Genomic DNA, 16,988 nt, shown 5'->3' on the forward strand with positions numbered 1-16,988 from the left:
ACCATAAGGGGAGGGAAACATGAGGGTCAGACTGAGTCCAAACCAAAGGCGAGGCAGAACAGCTCTGTCTTGCAGGCCCTGCGGAAAGATGTCAAGTCCCGCAGGGCCCTGGTCTCTTGGGACAGAGCATTCCACCAAGTTGGGACCAGTACTGAAAAGGCCCTGGCCCTAGTTGAGACCAATCTAACCACCTTGCGACTTGGGACCTCCAAAGTGTTGTCATTTGTGGACATTAAGGTCCTCCGTGGGGCACACCAGGAGAGGTGGTCCCGTAGGTTCCCCCCAAACAGCAAGAGAGCTTTGGCCAGCAATGTGATCTTGCCACGTTCTGCCTCAGAGGATCTCCAAGGGGTGAGAAAAAGTGACCAGGCCGGCAATTTGCTTGAGCAGCAGCACGGAGGCCAAGTCTGCACCTCCCCACCTCATTTCTTAATTCTGCATACTGCTACACCTCTGCCCAGACGCTGCTGAAACATGCCAGTTTTCAGTGCATATTTTCACCTTACATTGCACACTTTCCTGCTCAGCTATTCGTCCTTTTGGCACGTGATTAATGCACAATATGGATTTGCATACTTTAAAGAGAAATTGGGGGAAGCCTGGGAGGGGACAAAGGGGCAAAGCAGCTGCACACATGGTGGTATTAACACCTGACACATATATAGGGGGCACAGTGAAAATGCCAATGTTTCCGCCTGCTGAGGGTGCAGAATGAAGGACGGCATTCCTGGCAGAGCTTTATCCCAGTCCAGAAACTGCAACTTAAGAATTCACACAAGTTTTCTTCCCCCTGTAAATTGCCTCTGCCTGAGCATGCCAAAATATAATTGGGTCCCAAGATAGCAGTGCATAAACAAGACTCAGAAATATGAAAATAGTACTGTATTGTATTCAAAGAACATGGCTAGCAAAAGCTCATGTTTACCATACTCAAGTGGTGTTTATCCTGCTTTGCCCTGGGAATCTGAGCAAAATATTCCATTCTCACCCTTGTTAAGTGTATATTTATTGCACACTGTTTGAACATTTTGTATAATTTACGGCATAAAAAACAGGTTGTGCTTACAGCTAACATTCTACCAGCAAAAATAGGTGAAATAACTTCTACCGGCCAGTTATGCACATGAAGGTTATGAGTAAATTTCCAGGGGGTGGGGGGTGCAATTGCTTTTCCCAAGAACGCTGAATTCAGTGGGCGGAATTGGAAAAGGCTAATAGACTGAAAGAGATTTTCAACCCGTGTTCTATCTTTTGCTATCACACACACAAATGCATTACACTTTGGGGCTTAACTGCATCTTCCTTTCCTCTCTCTGTTCTTTGGGTCTTCCTGTTCTTTATGCACTGCAAAAGCAACGGGGACCATGCAGAGAAGCTGCACCAACGATTAGCATTCTGCACAGAGTTAAACCCAACCCAGCCCTTGCGGAGAGAAAAGGAGGGACTCTGCAAATCTGCATGTGTGTGCTAATGTTGCGTAGTTTAGTCTGGTGTTGCTAGCTATAGGTAATGCAGGCTGCTGCACAGAGCGCAATAGCCCTGCTCCTAAGCAACGGGAATTTCATTTAGCAACTGTCTGTCTGCTGAGATGTCATTAAGTGCTGCCCACAATGAAAATGGGAGGAATCCTGAATGCCGAGTCAGCCTCCCCTCCTGCCATTTACGGAACAACTGCACAGCTGATGGAAATGTTTTATCGTTTTTAGAATTTGTAAATATGGTTGCATTGTTTTTAGAGCTTACGGGAACCATTTTATTGGTTTTAGAACTTGTGCGTTATTCTGCTTTTACCTTCTTCACCGCTTCAATGGCTTTATGCTACTTAAAGAGCCCTTTAAATCGGTTAAGTAATCTGTTCACCGAAATGCATTACCACCATTCTATTGATTATCCCCTTTTAACCAGCTCGGTAGCGGAAGCTACTGGAGTGAGGGATGCGGTTGGTGTCTTGGTGGTGTCACGCGGGCTGGCCTCTTCTCAGAGCTGCATCTGGAATTGGGATGCTACAACACACGCACACCCCGCAAAGCTCACCCCAGAGGATGGGGCACGGGATGTGCTCCCCCCTTGCAGGAAATTGGGTGCATGCTGCTGGATCACTGCACTCCTTTCCGCTGGAGTGGAAGGGAAACAAAACGCATCTATTTTTGTTTCCCTGCTTCAGTAGTTCCAGGCGTGCGTCTCTACACACAGCAAGAGAACAGCTAAGCGAAAGAAAACGTGGAGTGTTGGGAAAGGGGAAAAGGGCCAGACAGGAAGGAGACATTATCAACCAGCACAGAGTTCGAAAAATAAAATAAAAAATGCAATCACAGAATATTTCTATAGGGGGTTTTTGTCCAGTGCAGCAACATCACCAAAAGATGGGAGGGAGGAGGGAGAGACTGACTAATTATTTCAGGGTGGAGACATATTTTTTTGGCATTTTAAAAAGAGTTACTGGGAGCTGGTTTCTCCATTTTCAATGCATTCCCCCCTCCCCATTTTTGAAGAAATATTAATAAAAGGGCTTCCTTTTTCATGCATGTGCAGGCACAGCCGTTCCCAATAAGCTCTGAAATGATTTCATGAGGCAGACACTTCCAGGAGGGGGGAGGGAGGGAGAAGAGCTCCTTTCAAATCATTCCCAGCTTAGTCAGGGAGCGCCTGAGTAACAAGAGGCAAAGCTGGAGGAGGGAGAGAGTACAGGGCTGGAATGGAGTCAGCAAGCAGGGCGGGGGGGAAGGGGGATGAAGCCCCCCGTAGAAGGGAGAGCTCCTACACGGAGGCACAGGCAGCTTGCTCATGGCTGAGAACTAGCAGGGAGATGGACTGCAGCCTATGGAAGGCAAGGCAAGCCACTTTGGGGAAGGAGCTGGCTTAAGTGGCATGTGGAAACACATTAGTACATGGCTCTCTGGACTCTTATGCAGGGCAGCGGAAGCCTTCCTGCTGTGCCTTGAACACTGTGCCACAGTGAGAGAAACAAAGAATAAGGAAGGTGCTTGTGGAAGAGAGGTCCGGAGGGTGGAAACACGAGAACGGGGCCTTCTCTGCAGTGGCTCCCCATCTGTGGAATGCTCTCCCTAGGGAAGTTTGCCTGGCGCCTTCATTACACACCTTTAGGCGCCAAGCAAAAAGGTTCCTTTTTAACCAGGCCTTTGGTTGATCCAATTTACATCCTATGCCCTTTTAAAATGTGGCTCTTTTTGTGGGGGGCACTACTAGATTATTGTTTTTATTATTATCTTTTTTGTGAACCCCCCTGAGACCAGGCGGATGGATAACACTGGATTCAGGACTGGGAGTTCCAGCAGGCGTGGGACAGCGCTCTCTGCAAACAGAGTGTGGCCCAGACAACTCTCTCCAGAATCCTTAACCGTCCACTGGGGTTCTATGGCAGAAAAACTAAAGCGCTCTATGAAGAGTTAGAAAACTCGCCACCTTAGTCAATGAATGGGCGATGTGCTGGGATGCTGAGCCACACGGTGGACTCGGCTTGTTCTCAGAGGCTACTTTGGTTCCAACACATCACTGCAGCAGGAAAAGGAAGGTATTAAAATGGCCTCTCCTTCCAACAACAATCCTATGATACATTTCCTAAATTGTAAGTTTTCTCACGCTTGCAACACAATCTCAAAGAGGGCGCCAGTACTGAGAGCTGGCAGCATGCAGGTACATTTAAATGTTCACTGGTTATTAAGCTATAAGCCGGATAATAAAATCAAGATGCCACTCTGATTTTTATGCATATATTGCCACAGGAAGCTCCGCCTTGGAGGCGAAGGCACAGCATATCCAAAGGAGAGGACCAGAGGTCACTTGTGATTTTACCGCAAGCTGCTCCCAGAATGCTCCACTCCCAAATCCGCGCAGGAGAGCAGTCGGGGGAAGCGGAGCCGCTGGTGTCTATTGGAGTCACTTACCGTGGGGTCTGTCCAGAGGGAACACTTGGCACAGTCTTGACAAGGGGCCCCTGGGGATCGGGGGTGTTGGCAGAAGTGGTCGTACCCATTAATGGCAGCTCGGCAGAGGTAGCACATCTGGGCGCCACAGCGGCACGACATGCGGTTGCAGCCTTCGGATTTGATCAGGCCGGTGGCGCACTTGTGGCACTTTCTGATGCGGGCCGCCGTCATCTTCTCTTCTCTGCAATGAGGCAATTGGGAAAGGGTTTTTTAAAGAAACCAGGTGAAAACAATGTGGCAACCCGTCATATATTTGAAGATGGCTATCGTATCCCCTTTCAGCCTCCTCTTTCCAGCCTCCTTCAACCGTTCCTCATAAGGCTCGCTTTCCAGACCCTGGATCGTTGCCCTCCGCTGCACACCGTCCAGTCTGCCAATATCCTTAATGAATTATGGCATCAGCTTTTGTGTTTGGCGGGCTGGAGAACACTTCATCCACTGCACACAATTTTTAAATAAGGATTTTCTTACAGAAGGTGGCAGGTGTCATTTCAGATGAGGTGTTTCCCATCACCGTCATGCAGGTGGCTGCTGAGATAGACACACACACACACACACACACACACACACACACACACCTCTAAGAAGAAAACGTCCCTCCCTTCAAAGCTATGATGCTTGGTCATATGCAAACTAAATCCCAATGAATTCTGAGCAGGCATGTAGAGAACTGCATCGTTCATTGATCCAGACTTCATCAGCTAACATTTCTTCAAATGGTGAGAGCCCATATCAAATCACAATAGTATCATTATTCATACATTTGCTTAGATGTGTGTTAGTGAGTGCTCTTGTTCTTTGCTTGATGAGAGATCTAGGGGCCTGGGTGTCACACACTTGCCTTCAGAGTCTCCACATAGATGAACACCCCCCCCAATTCTTTAGCAACCATTTCAATAGCACCCTGCCATCCTGAACAGGCTCTTTCCCAGGAAGGGGGGGGGTATGAAGCCCACCCCTCCCATGCTGTTTCCAAGGAGGTCTTTGTGGCTGTCTATTTAGAATTACCTTATGATGAGTTGGAGACAAATTAAGTGAAAGGAGGTTCATTGCAGGCCGGCATTCTGCAGGCTTAAATCTGGTTTCCCAGAGCGTCAAAGAGGTGGGGGAGCTAAACGTTAATGTAGAAATAATTTAACCCAGGAGTCAAAGCACACAGAGACCCTCACCTCTGACAAGCAGAAAATATATAGCCGAGGTAATGAAAGAAGCAGGAAATGCAAACTCTGCACTGTTGCTTGACGCCTTTTATAAATCAGAGCCTGTTGCTTTGGTTACAGAGATGCTGCAAAAGGATTGCTAACTATTCTGCTCTGCAAACAGGAGGTGTTTAGGGCCTGACAATAGTTTTAAGCTTTCACCACACAAGTTAAAGCATTGCACCAGCACTTTAATCACTCTGTGCTTCTGATGATGTTTACAAGTTATATAACAGAGCACCTACATTTTGTTTTCCTTCCCACAACACAGCCCAGTATCCAAGGATGCCTTCTGAAGATCCTTAGTTTACATCGCACGGTTTCAACTGCAGACTTTTCCCTCCCACCGGACAAATATTACATTTTATACCTTGCACCTCTCTCAATATGGTGCTCAAGACAGCAGCAACTGCTCTATTCTGAACTTAAAAAATGGAAAGCGTAGTGCTGGTGGTCAACAAAAGAGGTTTAAAGACTCTCTCAAGGCAAATCTTTAAAAATGTAGTATAAACACCGACAACTGGGAAACACTGGCCTGCGAGCGCTCCAATTGGATAACAGCCTTGACCAAAGGCGTCATGGACTTTGAAGACACTTAAACTCAGAACGCAAGGGAGAAACGTGCTAAGAGGAAGGCATGCCTGGCAAATCCACACCGTGATCAACCCAATGTCCCCACTGTGGAAGGACGTGTGGATCCAGAATTGGCCTCCACAGTCACTTACGGACTCATTGTTAAAACCATGTTTATGGAAGACAATCTTACTCAGCTATGAGGGATCGCCAAAGAAGAAGACGACGACTCAAGACAGCACAGGGAGGCTTTGCAGTCCTGTCCAGGCACTGACCAGACTGACCTTCACTTCAGGAAGATGATTCTATGTCTGCATCACGTGCCTGTGGACCTTGGCTCTGCGACTGAAAGAGGTGAAACCCATCCTGCTACTCCTAGATCTCTCCCAAGGGCCTCTCACACGCATGTCTTAATTTGGTGGCTCCAAACTCCCACATCCCCAGACCACTTGAAAATCACTGAGGGTCTTGGCAGCTCTCTTAATGATTTTCCTGCCTGTTGTTGCAACCGTAATGCACTGTGCTAGATGCTGCAGGGTGTAACACTGTATTTTTATCGCCTCTTTAATTTCCCAGTTTCCCCATTTCAAATTCCTCTTTGGGAACTGTGCTTGCCCTTAGGGCAGACAGTAAACCAGCCAGAGGCGGACCCTGCTCCCCGTTTTCTGGGCTGCTCCCTCTCATCCTCCCAGCAGGAAGCGCCAAGCAGAGCAGGAAGCTAGGCCTGAACTCCAGCTGCGCTTCCCCTTCCCAAGACTCAAACGGGACGTTTTATTGTCTGCAACAAGAGTAGAATTTCAGCTGCTCAAGGATAAGAAACTATATCAAAACTATATATGCAGAGCAGCTCTCCCCTGGCTGCCCTGCACCCAGAGGTTTGCTCTTTCAGAGCGCATAAAAGCAGATACCTCGAGGGAGCTGGGCAGGTTTAGCCTGGGAAAGAGGAGGCTGAGAGGAGAAAGGATAGCCATCTTCAAATATCTCAAGGGCTGTCAAATGGAAGAGGGAGCAAGCTTGTTTTCTCCTGCTCTGGAGTGCAGGACTCGAACGCATGGCTTCAAGTTACAAGAGAGGAGATTTCAGCTCAATATCACAAAGAACATTTTGACAGTAAGAGCTGCTCCACAGTGGAACGGTCTCCCTCAGGAAGTTGTGGACTCTCCTTCCTTGGAGGTTTTTAAGCAGAGCTTAATGGCCATCTGTCCTGGATGCTTTAGTTGAGATTCCTGCATTCCAGGGGGTTGGACTAGATGACTCTGGGGAGTCCCTTCCAACTCCACCATTCTATGATTCTGGGATATATCCTGAAGCACAAAAGCCCTCTTGCCAGGTACTTTCTGGACTGGCTTAAATAAAAAACTAAAAAAAAGGCTTCCTGGTTCTCTCCCCCCCCCCCCCTCACAAAGTTACTTACATAGATGTTCGGTATTTTATGTCATCCTTCTCGGCCAGCTGCTCACAGGTGAGGTTCATATGCTCCTTCCAGAGGCCCTGGCATTTCCTGCAGGTTTCCTGGAGAGTGAGATCACCACATTAAGCAGCAGGAAGACACCAGTGATAATGACATTTTTTTTAAAAAAGGCAACCAGACAAATAAGCAGTGCTGAAGGCATTTTGCAGGCAACACAGAAATACAAAAGACAAAAAGAACGCTTGAAAAAAAGAAGTGGCACTGAGTAAAGAGGCCGGCAGCATGAAACAGATCGAAAACACTGATAAAACACACCTGTCTTCCCCAGGTACTAAGGTGACACTAGACTCCATGCCATAGGGGCCTCTCTAGGGAGATAACTGCACAAAGAGGGTGCCACCACCAAGAAGGCTCAATCCTTGGTCACGACCCACTTTCCCTCCAAAGGCAGGGGCGCCAGCAAGGACATCTGAAGACAGAATCGGTTCGCATGGCAGCCCTTTAGATGATGGGCACCAGCCGCAGTTGGAGAAAGCATGAAGTCACTCAATCTTCATTTAAGCTCCACCCGTGTATTTCTCCACCACCGCACCCCGTGCCTTGGAAAGGTTTTGCCTGTACTGCAGGGACAGAGAACCTCCAGCCCATAAAGTGAATTTGGCCGTCCAGGCCTCCCCATTTGGCCCACCAGGCAGTTCCCCCAAATCCACAGCCAGGCCTCCGTTTCTCGTGCACCCGATCCCTGCAGAAAGCATGGCTGAGCTCCCCAGAAGCAGCAGCTGGTGGTGCTTAGTCCCTGTCTGCCTTGCCCCCACGGCAGGTCGGTGGGGGGAAGAGAAAGATCTGGCCTGCTGGGCCAAAAAGGCTCCCCCCATCCCTGGTGTGTGTCTGTGGATGGGGGGGGGGGTTCCTGCCACACACAGCCAGCCCAGCAGGCCCCTCCTTTGCCACCTGTGGGCTCCTTGTGCAGAATCAAGTCCGCCCACCCAGAGGTTTGCGTCGGTTTGGTGGGCGATGGGAAAGGGCTGCTTGCTGTTCCAGAGCAGGGGGGCAGGCGGGAAGGCAGCCTTAATGAGCAAACCCACATGGAAACGAGAGGCTGGTTTCCCAGCCAACGCGCTAACTTGAACCACCAGGCCTCCCCAGGAGAGAGACCATGGCCGGACTCAGCACTGCAAGATGGTTTCGGGATTTGTGGCAGAGGGCCCTGAGAGAACCATGCTGTGGGGTTTGGGGGGCTGCCGGCCCTTGCTGCTCTAGGACTCAACGCCCCAGAGCCTGGGGGGCTGAGCTCAGCATGGGCCAGGGCCTGAGCAGCCAGGGTTCAAATCTCCACTCAGCCATGAAGCCAGGCTAGTCGCTCTCTCCCTCAAAGGGGAGAGGAGACCCCTGAGCTCCTTGCAGGAAAGGGTAGGATAGCAATGAAACATTTGCTGAGCTGGGCCAGGTGGGGGACTCTATCAGTCAGCTCCACGGAGCTGTGAGGGGCTTCAAAGCATAGGAGCAGCTGTACGGCATCAAGCACAGCATGCCCTAATCTTTTGCAACTTTTGAAAACATTATGCTTTCCCTCATGAAGGAAGCCAACCTCAATTTTTGGAGGAGGAAGAACTCCACACAGATAAGGACTTGGTAGGGTTGCAGGGCAGATTAAATTGCTTTGGGAACCCCAAGTTTGACCTGTGCCTGGAAGGGGATAACATGGATTTTTCCACCGCAAGCACCCCAAAACACAATGGATCAGCCTCATGGACTGTGTGTGTGCGTTTTATGAAACTGAACATGATTCTGTTCTGAGATTTTTACAGGAAGAGCAAGACGTCTTCTTCTTCTTCCTTCCTCTGTCTCATTCCCCCGTTCTGCTTCCAGCCCACCCCCCTAAAGGTACTTCTTCCTGACATGCTGGATCTCTAACATGGCTTCCACAGCTATGGTGCAGAAGCAGAATGCCAGCTAAGCGTTCCTTTAAAAATGCATTTTGATCCCCTCACTGTCGGAGGAAGGGAGAGGGAGCCCTCACACATCATTCTCCCTAATTTTCCAATTTTCTCTAAAGGCAGAGGGGAGCTTTTTGCATTCAAAGTTCCTTGCAAAAATGCAAAGCTGCCTCCTCCTCTTTAATAAAGTGCAGCTGTTCCAAGCAGGAGCTCATCCATCAGCAGACAGTGCCGCCTAGTGGTTGGCAGCAGCAGCGCCCGCCAGGGGCCTTTGCCAGAGCACAGCAGCAAGGCTGCCACAGCCATCAAGGTGCTCAGACTCTTAAAGAGGAGGAGACCTGCTGTCAACAGCTGCTGAGCCAAGGAACATGGCAGCCAGGCCTCCTTAGCACGGCTAAGTGCTTTGGGAAACTGTAGCTGGTTGACAGGAATCAGGACGCGGCCTGGCTTCCACCTCCTGGTAATCCATGGGGATTATGCAAAACGCAGCTCAGAGCAGGCCAAGGATACTGGGAGATTATTGCAAATCTCACAGCATTTGGAAGAGAGACAAGAGCTTTTATTGGGCCAGCCAGTCACTTAAAACACCCTGAGATCTCAAGGTATGTATGTATTTGCCCTGCAAAGGAAAATGTCACCTGGGCCAAAAACAAAGGAGGCTGGAACAGCAATGCTAGAGCGACAGAATCCCGCATGCCGCCGTCAGCCTTGCTCTGTGAAAAGTGAAGCTGCTGGCAAGATTTGCGTTGCTTCAAGTCCTGTATCTCTGCTCTCCTTGCACAAGAATAAGGAAAGGCTTTCCGGCACTGTCACAAACCCTGAAAAGGGAAGGCAGTTGAAGCACATGGAAAGAAATATCTTTGGAACCTACTCATTTCAGCATGGGGGTGGGACTGTGCTGCTGCTTATGCAAATCTGTCTTTAAAAGGCAAGCTGCTGAACAGATAAGGGAGTACTAGAAATATCAGGGAAAGAAAACCAGGTATAATCCAGTCCCAGAACTCAGGGTCCCCACGGACACCGCAACCCTAATCCCACTCACCTGGCAGGAAACCCCACTGAACTCAACTTCTGAGCAGACATGGTCAGGATTGGGCTGAAGTAAGTTAACACAAAAGGAATATCTCACCAAGCTAGTAAGAGTTCCTAGGGCTAATCTCATTGGGGGCCCTTGCAAGCGGTGACTGCAGTGACTGCCATCCCATAACAGTTGGCTTTTGCTTAGGCACTGGCAATCCCCACCCCAAACACACCTTGTTGTTGCCGCCATCTTTCTACCCAAACTGGCTCCCCAGTTGTTGTTGAACTACAACTCCCATCACCCCTAGATAGCAAGGCCAGAGCTCAGGGATGATGGGAGTTGTAGTCCAACAACACCTGGGGACCCACAGGTTGAGAACCGCTGTGCCTAGTCTAACCCCCTGCAAGGCAGGAATATGCAGCTGTCCCGTACGGAGATCGAACCTGCAACCTTGGCGTTATCAGCACCAGGCTCTCACCAGGTGAGCTATCCAGGCTGACCATTGTTCTTGCCACCAGCCCTACGCAGGCACAAGCCCTTGTGAGAATAGTGCCCTCCCTAACACTGGTGAGAACATCAAACACCAGTGATCTTCAAGCAGTTTATGCCAGTAACATGCAACACAACAGACGACTTTCAATTATCATCTCTTGGCTCAGCGGAGATACAGACGGTTGCACAAACAAAGGCACATTTTGCAAGGTTTTTGCATAAACTATGGTTCCCTGCTTTATCCAAACCAGGAAACCATGGTTAACAGCTTTGGAATAAAGCCAGGGTGCCAATTCAACCAGTGCAATAGGATCACAATTGCTGGGCCATATTCTGGACAAGCTACAAGTTTCCAAGCAGGCTCAGAGAGCAGAATATTATGCAGTAACCTAACCTGGATGTCACCCAGACACAGAACTACGACAATATTATTTTAGTCAACAAGCCACAAAAGGTCGCAGCCTGCTTGGTTTTGCTCGGTATATACCCGGGGTTCGGTTTGTGACTCTTCAGGCACTTCAGGTTACTTGGTTAGACTTATATAGCCGAGATAAATATAGCTGTGACCTCACACTGCTAAATTAGCATACACAGGGCAGGAAGCCCGAGTTGCGATTCCAGTCACTTGATACTGGGAGCACACGGATGCTGCGACTATCGCCAGAGGACATCTCAAGCTTGCAGCAGCTCAGAGCCTCCCTGAGCCAAAGTAAATAACGCTAATCAGACACAAATGTTGGCTCATGCAAAGTCTAGACCTCCTGCAGCTATGCCAACTGCGCAAAGCTAAGAGCCACAGCAGAGAGCTCTGGGAAACTGGCACCCAGCAGATGCTGGGGACTTGCAGGGAAGGAAGCAATGTCCCTCTTGCATAAACTCCCAAATAGATTTCAGGAAACCCAACAGGGTCTGATGGGAAGTGTGGTCCAAAACATGCAGAGAAAACCAAGTTGGGGAGGGCCGATCTACTCCATGTGGATGGTCTCCTCTCTGTCTGCTCCTACTGTTTCATACTGCAGCACACACGACAAGGTGCATCTCCTCAGAACTGAACCAGCAGAGCTAAAGTGGTCTCTTCCACTGACCAGGAGGCCAAGGGGCCACGGCACACACACACACAACCATCACAGCACTGGCGTCCAGCCCTGGCTCCATCCATCAGCCAGTGCAAGAACAGCTGCTCCAATGCTTGCCTTCCTCGTCCCTCCCCATTCCTTTTTCCTTCTCTGCTGTGCCTATTTGACTGTGAAACAGCATCCATGAGCTGGCTTGTCTTCTAATACAGTCGTACCTTGGAAGTCGAATGGAATCCAATCCGGAAGTCTGTTCAACTTCCAAAATGTTCAGAAACAAAAGTGCAGCTTCTGATTGGCTGCATGAAGCCCCGTCAGACGTTCAGGTCCCAAAGAACGTTCGCAAATCGGAACACTCACTACTTCTGGGTTTGCGGCGTTCGGGAGGCAAAACGTCCAAGAACCAAGGCGTTCGGGATCCAAGGTACAACTGTATATGAAAATGTGTGCGTTTTAAGTGTTTAAGCCTCAGGAGAGGCTGGCAAGGATACAGCGGTTCACAAACCATTTTTAATTTTAAGATGGGCAGGAGGATTCACAAAATCATAGAATCATAGAGTTGGAAGAGACCACAAGGGCCATCGAGTCCAACCCCCTGCCAAGCAGGAAACACCATCAGAGCACTCCTGACATATGGTTGTCAAGCCTCTGCTTAAAGACCTCCAAAGTAGGAGACTCCACCACACTCCTTGGCAGCAAATTCCACTGTCGAACAGCTCTTACTGTCAGGAAGTTCTTCCTAATGTTTAGGTGGAATCTTCTTTCTTGTAGTTTGGATCCATTGCTCCGTGTCCGCTTCTCTGGAGCAGCAGAAAACAACCTTTCTCCCTCCTCTATGTGATATCCTTTTATATATTTGAACATGGCTATCATATCACCCCTTAACCTCCTCTTCTCCAGGCTAAACATGCCCAGCTCCCTTAGCCGTTCCTCATAAGGCATCGTTTCCAGGCCTTTGACCATTTTGGTTGCCCTCCTCTGGACACGTTCCAGTTTGTCAGTGTCCTTCTTGAATTGTGGTGCCCAGAACTGGACACAGTACTCCAGGTGAGGTCTGACCAGAGGTCTGACAAGCTCATGCAGTGCTTGACACTCCCACTGTTCTGGGCGCATTTTGCGACAGGGAATTTCATTAGTACAATCAGTTTCTGAGCTCTGGGCGCAGTACTGCACCTAAGATTTCATACCAAAACTTCAGAGTGGAAGGAAAGGAGGACCTTTTTCTGCCTCCCCACTCTCTGAAGACTGGAGAAGAGACCCTCTTCAGAATATTAGGGGGGCAGGCAGAGGGAGTACTAGACCATGTGAAAAATGAACGTAATATTTTAGCTGCAGTTCATTCATTTTCAGCTTTGTATTCTTGTGATAAAAAAGTGCGCAGAGACATTCCATTGTTGCTCCCATAGCCCAGGATTAAGGTGACATTTAGCTCCTAGCTTTCATATCTCTGTTTCTAACATTGAGCTCATGGCGGGGACCTGAGACAACAGTGGGCATCATCTCATCCAGTGTTCAAGGGCCTTCTGTGGAGAGAGAGAGCACAGCAAGGCTCAAGGGCTGGGTTGCAAAACAGGAAGCTTCCCACTGCAAATGTCACTCTCGCCACCAACTCACCAGATGACCAGCTATGAACTCTTCAGCCCCCTCCACCTCCGATAGGTGGAGGAAGCAAGACAGCCTCAACCTTTCCAGCATGCTCTGTGAAAACTACCACCTAGAACCGCAGAGTTGGAACTTAACCCCTGGGGTCATGTAGTCCCGTCCCCCCGCAATGCAGGAATCTCAACTGAGACATCCATGACAGGTGGCCATCCAACGTCTGCTTCAAAACCTCCAAGGAAGGAGCTTTTTGTTCTTCTAGGGTGCATGCCCTGCTACCCTTCACTTCCCCAACTTTGTTGCCACCCCAGAAACCCACTTCTACACTTCACCATATAAGGGGATCTTTCCAGGGACCAGAAAGCTGGTGTGACTGGCAGACAAAGACCTATGAGCCCGTATTTGCTTTTGCTTCCCAACCTCCTTTCACGGGGCGGAGGGAAAGATCGCACACCATTGTTCAAACGCTGCAATAAAAGTTCCATGTTTATCCGCAACTCACTTTTATGGCCCTGTTGTGGGAAAGCAGGTTGTGCAAGGAGGCCTCTGCCTCCTGCCCCACACGTGGCTTGAACTTTCGGCTTCCACAGCTGACTGGTGCAAACAGAAGACCTTACCTCCTGACTTGTACAGGCAATACCAATGAGACGGAAACATGGAAGGTGCCTAAAGAAGCCAGGGTGGCTATCTAAAGAACTTTTAACTGAGTTAAGATTAAAAATGGATGTGTACCAAAAATGGAAAAGGGGGGAAACCACCAAAGAGGAATTCAAACAAATAGCCAGCACGTGTAGACACAAAGTCAGAAAAGCTAAAGCACAGAATGAACTCAGGCTTGCTAGAGAGGTTAAAAGCAACAAAAAAGGCTTTTATGGGTATGTTCGTAGCAAAAGGAAGAACAAAGAAACAGTGGGGTCACTCAGAGGAGAAGATGGTGAAATGCAAACAGGGGACACAGAAAGGGCTGAACTCCTCAATGCCTTCTTTGCCTCAGTCTTCTCCGATAAAGAAAACAATGCCCAACCTGAAGAATTTGGAGCAAATGATTCAGCAGAGGAAACACAGCCCAGAATAACTAAGGAGATAGTACAAGAATACTTGGCTAGTTTAGATGTATTCAAGTCTCCAGGGCCAGATGAACTGCATCCAAGAGTATTAAAAGAACTGGCAGATGTGATCTCAGAACCACTGGCAGTCATCTTTGAGAATTCCTGGAGAACAGGCGAAGTCCCGGCAGACTGGAGGAGGGCAAATGTTGTCCCTATTTTCAAAAAGGGGAAAAGAGAGGACCCAAATAATTACCGCCCAGTCAGTCTGACATCAATACCAGGGAAGATTCTGGAGCAGATCATTAAGCAAACAGTCTGTGAGCACCTAGAAAGGAATGCTGTGATCACCAAGAGTCAGCATGGATTTCTGAAAAATTAGTCATGTCAGACTAACCTGATCTCGTTTTTTGAAAGAATTACAAGCCTGGTAGATGAAGGGCACGCAGTGGATGTAGCCTACCTTGATTTCAGCAAGGCATTCGCCAAGGTGCCCCATGATATTCTCGTAAATAAGCTGGTAAAATGCGGTCTTGACTATGCTACCACTCAGTGGATTTGTAACTGGCTGACTGACCAAACCCAAAGGGTGCTCATCAATGGTTCCTCTTCATCCTGGAGAAGAGTGACTAGTGGGGTGCCACAGGGTTCTGTCTTGGGCCCGGTCTTATTCAACATCTTTATCAATGACTTGGATGAGATGATGGACTCAAGGGCATCCTGATCAAATTTGCAGATGACACCAAACTGGGAGGGGTGGCTAACACCCCAGAGGACAGGATCACACTTCAAAACGACCTTGACAGATTAGAGAACTGGGCCAAAACAAACAAGATGAACTTTAACAGGGAGAAATGTAAAGTATTGCAAAAAAAATATTGGGCAAAAATTGGGCAAAAAAAATGAGAGGCACAAATACAAGATGGGTGACACCTGGCTTGAGAGCCGTACATGTGAAAAGGATCTAGGAGTCTTGGTTGACCACAAACTTGACATGAGCCAACAGTGTGACGCGGCAGCTAAAAAAGCCAATGCAATTCTGGGCTGCATCAATAGGAGTATAGCATCTAGATCAAGGGAAGTAATAGTGCCACTGTATTCTGCTCTGGTCAGACCTCACCTGGAGTACTGTGTCCAGTTCTGGGCACCACAATTCAAGAAGGACACTGACAAACTGGAATGTGTCCAGAGGAGGGCAACCAAAATGGTCAAAGGCCTGGAAACGATGCCTTATGAGGAACGGCTAAGGGAGCTGGGCATGTTTAGCCTGGAGAAGAGGAGGTTAAGGGGTGATATGATAGCCATGTTCAAATATATAAAAGGATGTCATATAGAGGAGGGAGAAAGGTTGTTTTCTGCTGCTCCAGAGAAGCGGACACGGAGCAATGGATCCAAACTACAAGAAAGAAGATTCCACCTAAACATTAGGAAGAACTTCCTGACAGTAAGAGCTGTTTGACAGTGGAATTTGCTGCCAAGGAGTGTGGTGGAGTCTCCTACTTTGGAGGTCTTTAAGCGGAGGCTTGACAACCATATGTCAGGAGTGCTCTGATGGTGTTTCCTGCTTGGCAGGGGGTTGGACTCGATGGCCCTTGTGGTCTATTCCAACTCTATGATTCTATGATCAACCCCTTTGTGGATCTTGCTCACAAGTGACCTGGGCTGAAGGCAGTAGACTCTGCCCTCAGAGTCAGATTTAAAGGCAGGGGGCTCGGTGGGTCCCCTTAACTATCTACTCAACCACCAAGAGAACAGAAGAGTTGGTCTCGATTTGTACACCTGGCAAATCAACCTGGCAGTGCTGTAATAAACTGCTATCATCCACAAAAGAAATGACAACACCAGAGCTTAGTCAGCAAATTGTGTGTGCAGCAAGATTGAATCCGTGCCTGCAAACTTTCTGTCTCATATGAGAGAGGGAAGTCGTGCATGGAAATCATATATCAGCATTGTGAAATGGGCTACAGAGGCAATGAAATATGAAGCACTCAAAAGATGAACCATCAGAACGTGGCTGGTCCAAAGACGCCACCTAGCCAGATGGGGGGGGGGTGCAAACAATAAAATGATGATTATTATGCCTCTCACTTAGCATCCCATTTGGTTTATATCCAACCCTGCTCTGAGTCTCGCAGCCCCTGGACTCCCGTTTTTGCTACGGGAAGCCTTCCTGTGTGGACTGAAAGGGGAAAGGTCGGTTCAGAGTCATCAGCACAAAGCCAGGCTTGCTTCACTACAGTGGGGGGTTTTCAGGGAAATCAAGACCAGCATTGCTGCCACTGCTGTGCCCCCACAGGGCAGTCGCTAGTCTGCCAAAGACTTGCTGAAGTCTAAGCTGAAGGAACTTTTCAGCTGAGCTGCCAAATCTTATCTTTCCACGCTTGTCCTGGGTTTGGCTCAAGGCTAAGACAGGAAAAGTGGGGAAACTTCACGGAACTAGACGAAATCTTATTCTCTTGTTTGCTTCTGCAATTGACCCTGAGCCTTGGAGGTGGTGTAGATGAAGTCTAAATAAATCTACTATCTGCTATACTGTTTTGTGAAGCATGCCACGGTGATGGGGACTGAGTACCTTGTTTATGTGCTTAGATTTATAATCACCTCTGTCGCATTGCAAGGGGTTGCGTAAGTTGACCCTCAAGGTCCCTTCCAACTCTACAAAATCCTGCATCCTGTTTCCATTCTTTCAG

General features: G+C 48.6%; 1 protein-coding gene across 1 annotated transcript in view; it reads right to left on the reverse strand.

Moving 5' to 3' along the window:
- Positions 1-16,988, reverse strand: part of RNF216 (ring finger protein 216) — an 88,770-nt gene that overhangs the window by 10,825 nt on the left and 60,957 nt on the right. The window contains exons 14-15 of the mRNA XM_081169440.1: positions 7,134-7,231; positions 3,906-4,128 (exon numbers count right to left, since the gene is read on the reverse strand). Coding sequence (XP_081025566.1) covers positions 3,906-4,128; positions 7,134-7,231 — 321 coding nt within the window. The remainder of the gene's footprint in view (positions 1-3,905; positions 4,129-7,133; positions 7,232-16,988) is intronic.

Source organism: Podarcis bocagei (assembly GCF_964188305.1).
Source record: "Podarcis bocagei genome assembly, chromosome: 14".
Classification (NCBI taxonomy): domain Eukaryota; kingdom Metazoa; phylum Chordata; class Lepidosauria; order Squamata; family Lacertidae; genus Podarcis; species Podarcis bocagei.